The sequence below is a fragment of the Lissotriton helveticus genome, chromosome 1_1 (genome assembly GCF_964261635.1).
Source record: "Lissotriton helveticus chromosome 1_1, aLisHel1.1, whole genome shotgun sequence".
In the NCBI taxonomy this organism is placed as follows: domain Eukaryota; kingdom Metazoa; phylum Chordata; class Amphibia; order Caudata; family Salamandridae; genus Lissotriton; species Lissotriton helveticus.
The window spans coordinates 418,177,512-418,194,078 of record NC_136057.1 but is presented as its reverse complement, the minus strand read 5'-3'; the positions used below and the strand labels follow the sequence as shown (position 1 = coordinate 418,194,078).

Here is a 16,567-nt window from a genome sequence, read left to right as displayed (position 1 = left end):
AGTCTGCGCTATATAAAAACGCCTAAATAAAATAATAAATAAAATAAAATAAGTTCCAGCTGGTGCCCTTTCCGTGCCTCTTCCTTGTGGCTGCTCCGGGTATCTGTTCGCCTTGCTGTGTATCCCAAGGCAACCGAAGCTTCGAAGTGCTGGTGAGTCAGCTGCCTCTTCCCCCCCCCCTCCTTCCTCCTCATCCACCATGCCCTGCTTTTCACCCCTCAGAGAGAGAAAGAGAGAGAGAGAGACACACACACACACACACACACACACACACACACACACACACCCCACCCCCGCCGTTTTTAGGTCGAAACCTGCGTTGCAGCGCATGCGCTGCTGCAGGCGAGAGTTCTTGTAAACAAGAAGGGACATGAACCCACGCCCCTTCTGCCATTGGCCGGCCTCGCGAAACGAAGGCATGCCATTGGACAATGCCCCTGTCCGGATGATTTGTCCGGCTGTGATCCCTCCTTTTCAGGACTCGGTGACCTGACTTCTGGTGTCGCAAACCGATTTCCAGAAACGTTGCTATGGCAACCACGAGGCCGGGTCACGGAGTCCTGGAGGGGAGGGATTCGGTAGCTGTACCCGCCCCCTTTTTATTTTTTTTTGGGTCCGTGCGCTTTTCTCTCATTGTTGCCTTGTTCTCCTTGCTGGAAGGAGGCATTGCAGTGGGGAGAGGATGGACCCTCCTTGTTTTGTTTTGATGTGTAGAATGAGCGCATTTAAGTATTAGTAGATTTGTCCGTTATTGGTGCTTCAATAGATTTTATCGAATAGTTTCTGTTTTTGAAATGCCACAAGTTAGTATTTAATGCTTTAACAGTCTATGGTTCTCCAGTATTTGGCACGGGTCTGTCCATAACGGATGGCGTGTTTTGGTGCATTAGCTTTGGCTTTTTGCGTGCGTTAACATAGCCTGGTGCTCGCTTCAAAGTTCATCTCTGAGAAGTAGATGCCCCTCTGAAGCCCGCTTTGCTTTGTCCGACTCTTTCAGTGGCTCCTGCTCCTCCCAAGCCCGTCTTTGGGGTGCCCATGCTTTGGCACTTTTTGGACCGTGCAGGTTGATGACGTAGTCGGAGTTGCGCTGAGGAGTCGCCCGTAGTGGAAGGCTATGCGGGGAGCACTCAAGGGGCGATCCGAGATGGGCAGAGCGGGTCCCGAGGTCCGTGGCTGAGGGACCCGAGGGCCTGCGAATGCTCGAAGAGGGAACCACGGAGAGGGAGTACAGAGAGGGGAATCCGGGCCATGCAGCGTCCCTGCCTGAATAGGAGCAGCGCGGGGCCCTTGTGAGTACGGGTCGGGGTTGGCGGACATTCCCCGGGGATAGGGTCAGGGGCTAGAGCGGAGCAGGGACATTGGGGGGTGCGTCCCAGAGCCATAACTGCAGTTAAACATCGGATGCGCACACCATGGTAGCCACCACGCTTCGCGTCCCTGCGCCTTTCCCATCAGCGCTGTCCCGTTTCTTGTGGGGCTTAACTCCCCAGACGGGGTTCAGATACGCCCGTGGACACCCCAGTTCTGCACCCGCACCCCATTCCCTACACTCAGCCCGCCCGGGACAGCGAAGGGGATTGTCACAAACAACGGCCGCCATGTTGGGAAGAGCCCTTGTCAGAACTTATCTGGGTTGGATTCTGAGGGAATCTCCACTCCTAACCCTTGTTTTAAGAAGGCACAGAGCGCAGACGCCGAGACTCGAACCATGTTCCGCCAGTTCGAAAGTCCACAGCTCTGCATGTTATCCCACATCATCTCTCCAAAACAATCCGCTTTTTTATTTAGGGGATTTGTCTTTGTTTCGGTTAGTCAGTTACCTTCACACCATGCACCCACCCATAACCCCTTCCTCTATTTTACTTCCCTGGGCGTCCCAGTGAGCGCATGGAAACAGCGTTTTCTTGATTACACTACAGTGTGCTGTTTGGAGGTGGTTGCAGGCGATTATGAGGATAGTGCTTCATTCCATTTCAAGGCCCCAAATTGAGGAGAGCAGTGCCCTAAATACAGAGTGTTTCATTAAGGTAAGAACGTCATAAATACAGCTTTGTGTACAATGATTCCAAAGACTATAGCACATCTAATAACGTTGCAAAGGTATCGCCACAGCAGCAGAACAAGCGCATACACTTAAAACTCTCTTCCGGGACCCATACATGCCAGCTCTCACAACATCCACACACCGCATATAGCTTATCTCCCTCATAGGCCCATAAATCTCAGGCTGCTTGTTTCCTTCGCTCTCACATCCTAGCTCAAACATTGCAGACCAATCTGAACTAATTACTTGTAAAATGTATCACAATTTTCTCTCCCCTTCAGTCAGCAGCCAGTCTGTGCCACCCCCTCCCTCCCAACACCACCTGCCTGTCACTGCTTGTTTACCATCTTATTGTCAGTTGTCCATTTTGCTTGTCTCGCCTGTTGTCTGTGCGTTACCAATGCTTGTTTTAACTGTAATAGTGCTGTAAGCTGTTCGTGGGAGAGAGGCTCATGGTTACTTTTTCTGAGTTCTTTTAATTTTAAAATTGTTTGAAATCACATCCCAAACTCACCTTTCTTCATGATATTACTAGAAGAAATTTACGGTTTTGTAGTATCTTAGCTGGTGTTGTTTCTCTAATTTTTGTGTGCTGAAACCGGTAGTTGGGCGGAATAGTTTGCTTCTCGATATCTGATCTCAGTACGGCAAGGAATATGTGTTTTTTTAACAAGCCTGTGGTGTGCCTTGCTTCTTGTAGGGGACGGATGTAAATTTAGAGAACTGCCTTAGGAATGGCCAAACCCGCCCTCTAACTAAAACAGCTGTTCCCTATGTGCTGCAGTATCAAGCTCCTTGTAAAACACCCAGGGTAAACAACATCAAGCGGTTAAAGCCTCCAGTGCATATTTGCTGCTCTTTAGTACTGCTCATAGCACCACCCGAAAGGCTGCTGCCACATCCAGGATCTGGCATAATTTTGAGGGATTATTCAGTAGCTGGGTTAAATTTGCATTGCCTTTTTGTACCAGTGTCTGTAATATGCGACGCAAAGGAAGGGCACACAAACACAAATATAATAATTCATTCCATATGTTTTGGCACCTTTACTTTCCGCACCCCACCCCTTGTTGCTTTTTACAAAGCTGCATTTACTTGAATTCTGCCTTTTCTGACTTCCCAATCCGCATACGGTTATATATTATTTTTGTGTAACTATTTGTTTTACCTTTGCCTACAATTCTGGATGCCAATAAAGTAATTTGATCGGGTTGTATTTAAGCAGTTCACAACTCCATTCACTCAGTCACACAAGGATCACCTCGAACTGAGCATAAATATATATGAAAAAAAATCATCTGATTTACTTTATATCGCACTCTACTACACACAAAAAAAGTAAAAAAACTGCCATTTACAATGGCAACAGCTCTAGCTTTCACAAATGTGAGACCTATTGCATTGCAAATGCTTGCTGTTTCAAACTATGCTAATTCCAAAGGCTACATTACAAAAATACCGTTTATTTATGTTCACTTCCACTTTTACACTGACTGCATAAGCCTTTTTACTCTCTTGTTCTGCGTGGTCCATTGATTTCTTTTAAAACAATTTTTAACATCATTCTGCCGTTACTAGGTGACATCAAACTACAGCAAAGGACTGAAATTATGTATGGGCTATCAATGCATACGTGGGTCTTTTTTCCAAAACCATGCATTAGGAAATCGCAGTGACCGGGGCCTGGTGGGTTAATACACTTTTGCACATGCTGCAGGAGTTTCTCTTTGACCACTTGGTCACAGATTTGAATTCCAGTGAGTTCACTCTGCCTTCCATGCTTTCGAGGTCGATAAAATAATTATTGTTTAGTTGGGTAAAAATAAACATCCATTATCTGTCAGTGGCACCAAAAGGCCTTCTTGTGGTGAACTGGACCTGCACTGAAATGTCTTGGCCTGAATAGTATTTATTGGCTTGAATGTATATCGTGGGGAAGGTATTTTAAGTTTTTAAATGCAAATTTGCCCAATGTTTTGTTAAAGTACTCTTAGCCAAAAGCTGGATGGAAGACACACTGATAAAGTTAACATATTGATGGAGCCTCCTGTGCCTCATCACATACCTCCACTGCACTCATATTTTGATAATTATTATCATAGATTCTGGCTGCATTATGAACAGCCTCTTTACCAGTTATATTCGTTATTAGAGCACACCGCATCTTGCATTAGTGGGTCTTTAAAGGCTGTGGCTTGGAAGCAACGCTCTTCTTTTCAACGTGGATAGACCGGAGCAGGCAATATCATTTGCTTCATGCAAACATAAACCCACACTCAAATTGACCAATTATGGGAGATGAAAAAAATATTGTTATCCTCTGGTACTCAAATTATATAAACATGTTCAGTAATAGTCCACACATCTTACCTGGCCATTAGTAGTCGGTAAATACCCAGAAAACAGTTTGAAGATTACTGCTTGCTTTATTCATCGACTTATTCATTTATCAAGTGAGTAAGGCGCTAATGCTGATGAACCCCAATTCTGAATATCAAGTAAAGAGTGCAATAAAACATGCCAACACTGTACGTTAGAGTTGTAGTGCAAGAAACGCAACAAAGTATAGACCGCGACAAGCATATTTGTGATGCAGGAGCCAACAGCTGCAAATATTTGCAATACTTTGGAGGAAGAAAAGTGAAAAAAGCAGAACACCTGCCCACGAAGGATGGAGTTCATGGTCAGGGTCCAGAGCCTAACCGACTTTAATGTCACAGCTTCATGTGTGCTTATTTGAATTGTAACCATTAAAGGATTACAGTTTGTGGAGTTTTTTTGGGGGGTGAATTTTATATAGCGCAAACTAGACCCGAAGGTATCAGAGCGCTTTCCATGAGCACTAGTTATGTTACAGACGGACACATTCATTTTTGTTAGGCATGAGGAGATTAAGTGATTTGCCCAGAATCGCAGAATGTTGAGCTTCCCTGCTGAAACATTTGATTTGCTATACACTGTTTAATAATGTTTCCCCAACATAAAAATGATTTTCCGCGGGAACTACGGGCGTTTATGCTTGTCGATGATGAGGAGTACCAAGGTCTAGAAATTTTTGTCAGGAGGGGGTCCTGAAGCTTGAACATTTTGACAGGGGGGTCTCGGCATCAAAAAGTTTGAAGACCTCTGCCCTACAGTCATGGACGTGTTGCAGTCCCACAGGGCAAATCACAGGCAGTTATGAAGGGGAGCATTGAAACTATTTCAACATTGTAGTGTCTTTCAGACTAACACGATGCAAGGTCTGTCAGTGCCCGAAACAAAATGAGCCATGCAGAGGCCGTCATGTATTGATGTCAAATAATATTAATTGCCAGCCTGACACAATAGGTTTGAAGGAACAAATGTCCCCGGAAAAATTATGTGAGAAAAAAGTACAAACAGTGATGCGGTGGATGCTGGAAGTAATCTCAGCTACTGGCAGTTACTGTGCACAGTATCCCAGTACATTTTTTCCTGTCTGTGCCCCTACGGAAAGGGGACCAAACAATCCATTCTTTATTATTTGTTTCTTTTTCTTTGTTTAATGTGAAATTATATTCTAGGAAAATGGCAAAAGTATTGACTACTGTACCAAGACACTGATGTCCTGAAAGACAATAACAAGCATTAAAAATGCAATAGGTCTCGTCTTTCATTAAGTTAAAGCCATTTGCTTTGCTATATAATACCATTAGCAAAGGAAATGGCTTTAACTTAATCAAATGTGCGACCTATTGCATTTTTAATGCTTGTTTTTTCACTCTTTTCCCTCACGTTACTTTTCTTGTATCACCATTAAACCTCTTTTTGACTCTTCATATATATATATATATATATATATATATATATATATACTGAAAAAACCATAGGTTTCAGGCCATATATAGTTAGGAATTAGCATTTAAAAAACCTTGCAAATTCACTGAAAAAACCATAGGTTTCGGTCATATATAGTTAGGTATTAGCATTTAAAAAACCTTGCAAATTCACTGAAAAAACCATAGGTTTCAGGTCATATATAGTTAGGTATTAGCATTTAAAAAACCATTGAAATTCACTCAAAAAACTATAAGTTTTAGTGGTGTTATAGTCAGCTGGACATTTTACTCATACAAAACCATTGAAATTGCTCCTATATAGTTAGTTGGACTAACTATATTTCGCGCACCCGCAATCCATTGCTGATGATGTCACATATTACATCATTCATGACATGGTCAGTGACATCACTGATGACATCACTGATGACATCTCAAATGACATCACTGATGACATCATCCAGTGACTGTGTGTTTCAGTAAAGTTTAAATATGTTTTACATATTGAAGAATGAGTAGATGTATAAGTGTCTGGATGAAGGATTTAGTAGGTGCGTGACTGACTGTATAAGTGAGTGAGTGATTAAATGTGTCTTACTGAATGCATGGGTTAGTGACTAAACTGTCTGAATGTGTGCCTCAGTATGTCTGCTGTTGTGTAAGATGGTGTATGTGTTGATCAGTAGCTATATGGGTCATTGATTGGTTGCCCAAGTATTTGTATATGAGACTGTGTCTGTGTGTGGGTGACTGGGAGGTGTGGAAACAGCTGTGAGGGTGGTTTACTGTGTGCATTGGTGTGTTGGTGAGTGAATGTATATCTCAGTGCTACATGTCCAAGTAAGTACATAGGTAAAACACAGTGCATGTGAGAGTTGGTATATATAAATGCCTATACATGAGAGCCAGTGATTATGCAAGTGGCTGTATGGATCAATGTGTACTTGTATCAGTGATTGTTTAAGAGAGTAAGTATGTGTTAGTATATGTTTGAATAAGTAAGGTGTTGTGTGTATAACTGTATAGATGAGGAAATGGGAGTGTGATTGATTCTTTGCATGACTGACTAGGTGTGTGAGAAACTCCATGGATGAGTGAAAGTGTGTGACTGTCTCTATAGGTGTATAAGTGCATATGATAGTATTGTATTGATGAGTGACTGTATGTATGAGTGTTTGTATGGGTGAATGAGTGGATGTGTGTGTAGACCTAGGTTATATTAAGGTTATATTAGAGTGTGAGGAGGTGCATCGTATGGTATACAACCTTTAGAACGCAACTTTTACAACGCACTACCATTACAACGAAACTTTTACAACACAAATACTATTACAACGCATGTATTTACAACGCATGTTTTTACAACGCAGGTACCTTTACAACGCATACCATTACAACGTAAGTATTGGTAAGTATATAATTATATTTAAAATGTTATATGTTTGGTTTTTTTTAAAGGGGTATTTTTAGGGTTCAGGGTCAGTTTTGGGTTTTTGGGTAAAGGGGTATTTTTAGGGTTCAGGGTCAGCTTTAGGTTTTTGGGTAAAGGGGTATTTTTAGGGTTCAGGGTCAGTTTTAGGTTTTTGGGTAAAGGGGTATTTTTAGGGTTCAGGGTCAGTTTTGGGTTTTTGGGTAAAGGGGTATTTTTAGGGTTCAGGGTCAGTTTGGGGTTTTTGGGTAAAGGGGTATTTTTAGGGTTCAGGGTCAGTTTTAGGTTTTTGGGTAAAGGGGTATTTTTAGGGTTCAGGGTCAGTTTTAGATTTTTGGGTAAAGGGGTATTTTTAGGGTTCAGGGTCAGTTTTGGGTTTTTGGGTAAAGGGGTATTTTTAGGGTTCAGGGTCAGTTTTGTGTTTTTGGGTAAAGGTGTATTTTTAGGGTTCAGGGTCAGTTTTGGGTTTTTGGGTAAAGGGGTATTTTTAGGGTTCAGGGTCAGTTTTGGGTTTTTGGGTAAAGGGGTATTTTTAGGGTTCAGGGTCAGTTTGGGGTTTTTGGGTAAAGGGGTATTTTTAGGGTTCAGGGTCAGTTTTGAGTTTTGGGGTAAAGGGGTATTTTTAGGGTTCAGGGTCAGTTTTAGGTTTTTGGGTAAATGGGTATTTTTAGGGTTCAGGGTCAGCTTTAGGTTTTTGGGTAAAGGGGTATTTTTAGGGTTCAGGGTCAGTTTTGCGTTTTTGGGGTACAGGGGTATTTTTAGGGTTCAGGGTCAGTTTTGGGTTTTTGGGGTACAGGGGTATTTTTAGGGTTCAGGGTCAGTTTTGGGTTTTTGGGTAAAGGGGTATTTTTAGGGTCAGTTTTGAGTTTTTGGGTAAAGGGGTATTTTTAGGGTTCAGGGTCAGTTTTGGGTTTTTGGGGTACAGGGGTACAGGGTAAAAATAAAGTAAAATTAAATTTAAATTAAATTAATTAAATGAAATTAAATTAAATTACATTACATTAAATTATATTAATTTCAATTAATTTACAATTAAAAAATTAATATATACTTACCAATACTTCCGTTGTAATGGTATGCGTTGTAAAGGTACCGGCGTTGTAAAAATTTCGTTGTAACGGTATGCGTTGTAAAAGTATGCGTTGTAACGTCATACATCCGCATCGTATTATCACATGAATGATATCATCAGTGATATGATCAGTGATGTCAAATGAGATGTCATCAGTGATGTCATCAGTGATGTCACTGACCATGTCATGAATGATGTAATATGTGACATCATCAGCAGTGGATTGCGGGTGCGCGAAATATAGTTAGTCCAACTAACTATATAGGAGCAATTTCAATGGTTTTGTATGAGTAAAATGTCCAGCTAACTATAACACCACTAAAACTTATAGTTTTTTGAGTGAATTTCAATGGTTTTTTAAATGCTAATACCTAACTATATATGACCTGAAACCTATGGTTTTTTCAGTGAATTTCCAAGGTTTTTTAAATGCTAATACCTAACTATATATGACCTGAAACCTATGTTTTTTTCAGTGAATTTGCAAGGTTTTTTAAATGCGAATTCCTAACTATATATGGCCTGAAACCTATGATTTTTTCAGTGAATTTCAAAGGTTTTTTAAATGCTAATTCTATTAGCGGATAACGTTTAAATATATTAATATCCTAGTGGGACCACCTGAGCAGCCCTAAGGGGTCAGGGTGTTTCTACCCTGCCTCCTTTTTGTGTTCTACACGTTTGTTTTTCTGCTTTCTTGTGCCTAATTCCTAACTATATATGACCTGAAACCTATGTTTTTTTCAGTGAATTTGCAAGGTTTTTTAAATGCTAATTCCTAACTATATAAAGCCTGAAACCTATGTTTTTTTTCAGTGAATTTGCAAGGTTTTTTAAATGCTAATTCTATTAGCGGATAACGTTTTTATATATTCAGACGTTTTTTTAATGCTAATTCCTAAATATATAAGGCCTGAAACCTATGTTTTTTTCAGTGAATTTCAAAGGTTTTTTAAATGCTAATTCCTAACTATATAAGGCATGAAACCTATGGTTTTTTCAGTGAATTTGCAAGGTTTTTTAAATGCTAATTCCTAACTATATAAGGCCTGAAACCTATGGTTTTTTTAGTGAATTTAAAAGGTTTTTGAAATGCTAATTCCTAACTATATATGGCCTGAAACCTATGGTTTTTTCAGTGAATTTCAAAGGTTTTTTAAATGCTAATTCTATTAGCGGATAACGTTTAAATATATTAATATCCTAGTGGGACCACCTGAGCACCCTAAGGGGTCAGGGTGTTTCTACCCTGCCCCCTTTTTGTGTTCTACACGTTTGTTTTTCTGCTTTTTTGTGCCTCAGTCTATTAAGACCCAAGATGGATGCCAACACTTCCTGGTTAGAAGTGTGGACAGCCAATGAGCATGCAGCTTTTTCGGGAAGGCATGCTTATTGGCTGTCACTGTCTGTCAACACTAGCACAAGATAGATGCCAACACCTCCTGGTTAGAAGTGTTGACAGCCAATGACCATGCAGCTTTCTCGGGAAGGCATGCTGATTGGCTGCCACTGTCTGTCAACACTCAAAACCAGGAAGTGTTGGCAGCCATCTTGGGTCTTAATAGACTGAGGCACAAGAAAGCAGGGAAACAAAGGTGTGAAACTCCCAAAGGGGCCAGAGTAGAATCACCCTGACCCCCTAGGCCTGCTCAGGGGGTCCCACAAAGACCCCAAAGGCAAAAAAAAAAAAAATGGGGGGGCGGGGGGGGAAATGTCGGGGTTACGCGTACAGTGCGCGTACCCCGCGATTTAAAATTTATATATATATTTTTTTTGCCTTACCCCCTGAGCAGGTCTAGGGTGTCGGGGTGCTTCTACCCTGCCCCTTTTTTGAGTTCTACACGTTTGTTTTTCTGCTTTCCTGTGCCTCAGTCTACCGAGGCACAAGATGGCTGCCAACAGTTTCTGTTTTGGAGTGTTGACAGACATTGGCAGCCAATCAGAATGCATCTCGAGCTCAAAAGGTAAGCTTACAGTAAGCTTACACGTAAGCTGCTATAGATGTATACATTTTTTTTAACCTAAATGACTCAAAATCCACTGGAGCACATATCTTGAGACATAGCAAAGGCACATCGGGCTACCAGTCCCTACAATTTTGCCAAGTTTGGTGAAAATCCATTCAGCCGTTCGAGCTAAAAGTGCGACCGACCGCCCTATGGAAATTAACATGGGGAAAACACGTTTTGGGACCCCCCTTTTATCTCGGCCCCCGCTTGACGGATCCCCCCCAAACTTTCAGGGAAGGACCGGAGCGCCGCGAGGCAAAGTTGCTGAAAAATTCAGGCAGATTCCTCAACCGGCGCCAAAGTTATTCCCAATAGAATGTTGCAATTTCCCTATGGAAATCAATCCTAACTATATATACCTACTGGCTATCGCCAGTAGGTTATATATATAAGTTATTCCCAATAGAATGTTGCAATTTCCCTATGGAAATCAATCCTAACTATATATACCTACTGGCTATCGCCAGTAGGTTATATATATATATATATATATATATATAAATATATATATATATATATATATATATAGTAAAATTTAGAAAATAAAGACAGATAACGTACCTTTTTCCTTTGAAATATATTCCCGGATGCACGGAATGCTTTGTTTGCATTGTCATGTGTTTTTATAGGATGCTTTGAGCAGCTCTGTCCTTTTCTCTTCATACATGTTCTCATTGAAAGGATTATATTTTTGAAAGATGTAGCAATCTACATGCATGCATTTGTATACATTGTACATGAGAACGACATTCCAGGCGCTGATTAGAAGCAACTACTATTTTATTTAGCTGATGGAGAAGTAATTGTGAGCCTTGGAATTTTGCTCTTGATTTTTTAATGTGATGTTGATGTTTTACAAGTGGAATAAGGTCTTATCAGTGTGCATCTTCTCTCTGCTCTTGCCTGCTGTTCTTCTTGATGCTGTAATAACAAACTATATTGTTTTTGCTGTGATTATTAATGCTAACACATTAATTTAATTGAATGTTTACATTAATGTATATTATTTGGAAAACAACTTTAAGACTTATAAACGTTATATATATTTGTTCATTTTTAGTGATTCCGTACAGAGCAGTCATTATCCCAATAAAAAAGATAAGTAATTCAATTACTACTTCAAACCCTTGGATTTGTGTCTCTGGAGAACTTGGCGATACTGGAGTCATGCAGATTCCAAAGAATCATCTGGAAATGACCTTTGAGGTTCGTCTTATCTTGCAATTTATTACCCTATGTTTCCTATAAGGTTATTGTTTTTTCTTTTTAGATTTTCTTAAGCACTACAGAATCCGAGAGCCTCTGCACGTTCCACCTAATAAATGGAAACCAGGAAATATAATACATGTTACAAATAATTCACTTTTAGAAAGAAATATTTGGTACTTTATTAGAAATACAATACAAGAGGCCTTTAGTGAAAGGGAAGGAAAGGGTTACTGTATCGCCTATTCGTGCATTAGGCAGTTAAACTAAGGGGTGTATGTGCATGTAAATTTTGTAACATAGAGAGGGGTAGGTTATTTGATAACTATATACACATCGTCTAGCCAATGCAAGGGGGTTGGGAAAACCAGCGCATAGAAAATAAAATGCATATCAGGATAGTGACAATTCAATTAAGAGCCTACAAGTCAATTTGGAAGTCAAATGTTGCTCGAACAGAAATCATATTGGCTCTTTTTTTTCAAACCGTTTGTGACAGGATCCAGCACCGTGTTTGTGTGCGTTTGTATGGGGGGGAGGGGAGGGTGGAAGAAAACGGAGTTACACATTACATGATACTCTTTCATATTTCTCTGGTATTGCCAATGTAGGTTTCTGTCACATTATGTTGCACTATCTAACTTATACAGTGCCCTGTTTTGCTTGTGTGTATTTTAAAACGTTCCAGAATTGAGTTGCACATAAACACATAGGTCATGTGGAACAAATAGAGATCTTATAATCAAGATATCATCTTTCATAGAAACCGTTTTATCAGGCATTACATCTATATATCACGGGTAAACTATGTGACCGTGAACAACATTGGGAGTGTGAGCGATTTTTGAATACCAGGTAAAATACCAGCTACCCATAAGGATTAGAAGCCAAGCAGGTCAGAACTTATCATAGGAAATGTTTGGATACTGTGAATGATACGGTATGGAATGGACTCCCTTACAGTATGGCACTTTCACAATCCAAGCGTTTTTTTGATCTCTTTGGAGCAGCTCACAATGTTTTTAATAGCAGGTAGGAAACTTGATGTAAATGTTGTGCTGGGTAGATAATGAGATCTTTATGATGATATTTGTAAAAGAAATACGTATTTTGTTTTTGTTTGTCACAAAATTAGAAATCCTTGCTACATTTGGAATTGTGACAAGGTAGAGAACAAGAGCAAAGGTTAGAAGGTCTTCGGTTTGTTGTAGGATGAGTGGGAGGGTGTTCCAGGTCTTGGCGGCACGGTGGGAGAAGGATTTTCCTCCGACTGTGGTTCTACGGATGCGTGGGACGGTAGCCAGGGACAGGTCAATAGGCAGAAGAGGGGCCCCTGAGGACAAGAATATAGGGCAGACTAGCAGGGGAAACAAAGGCTAATTCAAAGAACAAAACAGTCCGCACCTTTTAACATATCTAAGGCTCTACTAGAGTCCTGTAATAGGATTCGCAATAGTAAGCTCATTGGGACCAGAAACAGAAGAGACTCAATCAAAAACAGCTCATTATAGAAAAATCTTCATTATGTATTTCATTTCTTTAGTATAAATATATATTTTTTCAAAAGAGCAGAACAAGATTTACAAAACATAACAATGATGCTAAATACAAAGAAATTCCAATGACATCCCACACAACCCTACATACATTCAATCAACTTCACTGCAAACTCACACATTATCACAAACATCCGATGACTCAATCGATTCACACCTATTCATGCATTCTTCAATCATCCCATGTATATCATACTGAAAATGCCAGATGTTCTACGAATGTTATGTCCTGGAGAGTCTACAACCAAAGATAGGAGACTAGACGGCCATGTAGCAGGACAAACTCAAAGCGCCAACGCGCGTTTCGGTGCTAGGCCAGGTCTCGGGCCACACTTCGTCAGGGCACACACAGAAAGGGAGGGGGACGAAAAACAGCATACAATCTGCAAAGCTTAAAAACACGTTTTTTTATAAAAAGTATGAATGCATGCAATTTCTTTAAACAGTTCTTCTCTCAAAGTTGCTTAGCAATTATTCATAGACAATATTTAATATATGGATCAAACAACAAGAATGTACCCTAGTTCTGGTCAAGACAATGAGCCTACCAGTTGCATGATAAATACATTTTGCGAATTCAAAAGGAATAACGGGAACCCAGAGACCCCACAAGTATAGCAGACAGTTTCCGGGACCTAACTATCAACAATGAAGACGCCGTACACAGTTACAACATTACATTTCACAAACTCCACAAAAACATGTATAGAACAAACAGAGGGATCTTCTGAGAGTTATCTAGTTCCGTGGATAGGTAGTCTTTCACCCTAGAGCTCGCGAGATTTCACGCGGTAAAGGCTAGAGTCAATACCTACTCGAATGAATGACTCCAATTTCTTTAAAGGTTTCCTGCCACGATTCTGCTCTTAAGGTTCCTCTTGACTGTGGGGTAGTACAACAGCAACCCAAGAGTTTTTAAGGATAAGAGTTCTGTAGGGGGTACATGAAACATGGAAAGTGTTCTCAGTGATACAAATTCAGAAATCTGCAACGTTATGGGTTTAGTTCTTGCCCTTCTCGAGCTATAGGCCTCATAGAATCTACTTACCAAAGGAATCAAGCGAACAAACCTATAGGCAGCTTATACCCGGGGCATGTGCCACCGCTCCAGGGTAGTGGCTGTGACCATCCATCCGGGCACACGACTCGGCGACAAAGACCCAAATATGATGTTTCAGGATCTAAAAACAGTATTAAAGGGATAGGGTCAAGACAATAACACAGGCTTAAATTATCATACTGGGCGTTCCTGAGTCAGTTTACAAATGGGCGTGGGTGGGCGGAACTTCGAAAGAAAAAATAAAGAGCCATACTACTTTCATTAATAGGAACAAAACCACATTGTCCAAGTTTGAGGCGCATAAATCTCGCAAACATTCAGTTTCAAACGCGAAACTATTCACGAAATGCGCAATGTATCAGGGGAACCAAGTTTTTAAAAAATCGTAGTAATTGGAAAGCGAAATCATGCCATCAGAGAGAGCGACTGGGTCGGTTACCTGAACAAATTAAGCAGTCGGACTAATGCTTCTAAGTTCCGGGCATGGTAGTGTTTCAATCAGCTTCTATAGGGAAAGGGGAGAGAAAAGACAGACAGTTGGAAAAGGGCCAAACAACGACGTAAGCGGGCATTCCCTCAATGTGGCCTTGTAAAAGTTAATCGGACATGGATTCCGGCTGGAGGAAAATAAAACCGTACCAGCTCAGCGTCACATAGCCAGGCTATAACTAGACAGATAGATTGCAGGCTCCACGTAAGTACTATTGTGGCTTAAAGAGGTCTCACCGAGAGTCCCCCACCTTCCCACAAAGGCCGGAGCGTTTAGAGGGCTGCATAAAGCATAGGGCATAGTACAATCCCCACTCGCATAAACAATGGGCCCAGGGAACATAGAGAAACGATAGCTGTACCTTTGAGGCGTTTAGACATCAGATAACTTGGCGATCAGCTCCGGCGCGCAGAGAGACGTTCGACTTAAAATACCGAGGATGACGGGCGAGGCAGAAAGCTGGGTTTTTTAAGTTCCCGCGGTACGCTATAGGCCAATCAGGGGGCTAAAGGTGATTACAGCCTAAGCCGAGGATAAGTAAGATCCGGAGTGGATCAACGTGTTCGAATACATGGTAGCCAGGGAGAGGTCTGCGGAGCGGAGTTTCCTGTTGGGTACGTAGAAGGAGAGTCGACTGTTGAGATAGGCTGAGCCGGTCTTTTGGAGTGCCTTTTGTGCATGGATCAGGAGCTTGAAGGAGATTCTTTTGTCGACTGGGAGCCAGTGCAGGTTCCTCAGGTGGGGGTGATGTGGTCGCGGCGCGGGACGTCGAGGATCAGGCGTGCAGAGGCATTCTGGATTCTTTGCAGTCTGTTGATGAGCTTGGTCGGGGCTTCGGCGTAGAGGGCGTTTCCGTAGTCGAGTCTGCTGCTGACTAGGGCCTGGGTAACTGTTTTCCTTGTGTCTGTCGGGATCCATCTGTAGATTTTGCAGAGCATCCGTAGGGTGTTGAAGCAGGAGGTGGAGACAGCGTTAATTTGTTTGGTCATGGTGAGTTTCGAGTCGGGGATGACTCCCAGGTTGTGTGCGTGGTTGGTGGGTGCGGGAGTTATCCCCAGTGATGCGAGCCACCAGGATTCATCACAAGCTGAGGGATTGGGCCCGAGGATGAGGATCTCCTTCTCGTCTGTGTTAAGGCGGCTATCCTCCATCCAGTCGGCGACGGCCTTCATTCCCTGGTGGAGGTTGGATTTGGCGGTGACGGGGTCCTTAGTAAGGGAGAGGTCCAGTTGTGTGTCGTCGACATAGGAGATTATGTTGAGGTCGTGATGTCGGGTGATGCGTGCGAGAGGCGCGATAAAGACGTTGAACAGCGTTGGGCTGAGGGAGTATCCCTGTGGAACGCCGCAGATGATCTCGGAGGCTTTGGATCCGAACGGGGGGAGGCGGACTCTCTGGGTTCTGCTGGAGAGGAGGAGGAGGTCCAGTACAGGGCCTTGTCTCGGATCCCTGCGTCGTGTGCGGTGGCAGACTGTGTCGAAGGCGGCGGAGAGGTCCAGGAGAATGAGGGCCGCCGTCTCGCCGTTGTCCAGTAGTATCCTGATGTCGTCCGTGGCGGCGATGAGGGCGGTCTCGGTGCTGTGGTTGCTGCGTAAACCTGACTGGTAGGGGTCCAGGATGCTGTTGTCTTCGAGGTAGCGGGTGAGCTGGATGTTGACTATCTTCTCGATGACTTTAGCTTGGAACGGAAGCAGGGAGATAGGGCGGAAGTTTTTCAGTTCGCTCGAGTATGCCTTGGGTTTCTTCAGTAGGGCGTTGATCTCAGCATGTTTCCAGCTTTCAGGGAAGGTCGCGCTCTCGAAGGAGAGGTTGATCATGTTGCGTTGGTGGGGTGCAATGGAGCTGCCGGCTTTGTTGAAGATGTGGTGTGGGAGAGGGTCAGACGGCGAGTCGGAGTGGAT

The 16,567-nt window shown here is 42.3% G+C and overlaps 1 protein-coding gene across 4 annotated transcripts in view; it reads left to right on the top strand.

Moving 5' to 3' along the window:
• The window catches only part of DENND5B (DENN domain containing 5B), a 578,042-nt gene that overhangs the window by 446,577 nt on the left and 114,898 nt on the right, over positions 1–16,567 (top strand). For all 4 annotated transcript variants that reach the window (XM_078673773.1, XM_078673772.1, XM_078673775.1 and 1 more), the window contains one exon: positions 11,415–11,560. In XM_078673773.1, coding sequence (XP_078529899.1) covers positions 11,415–11,560 — 146 coding nt within the window. The remainder of the gene's footprint in view (positions 1–11,414; positions 11,561–16,567) is intronic.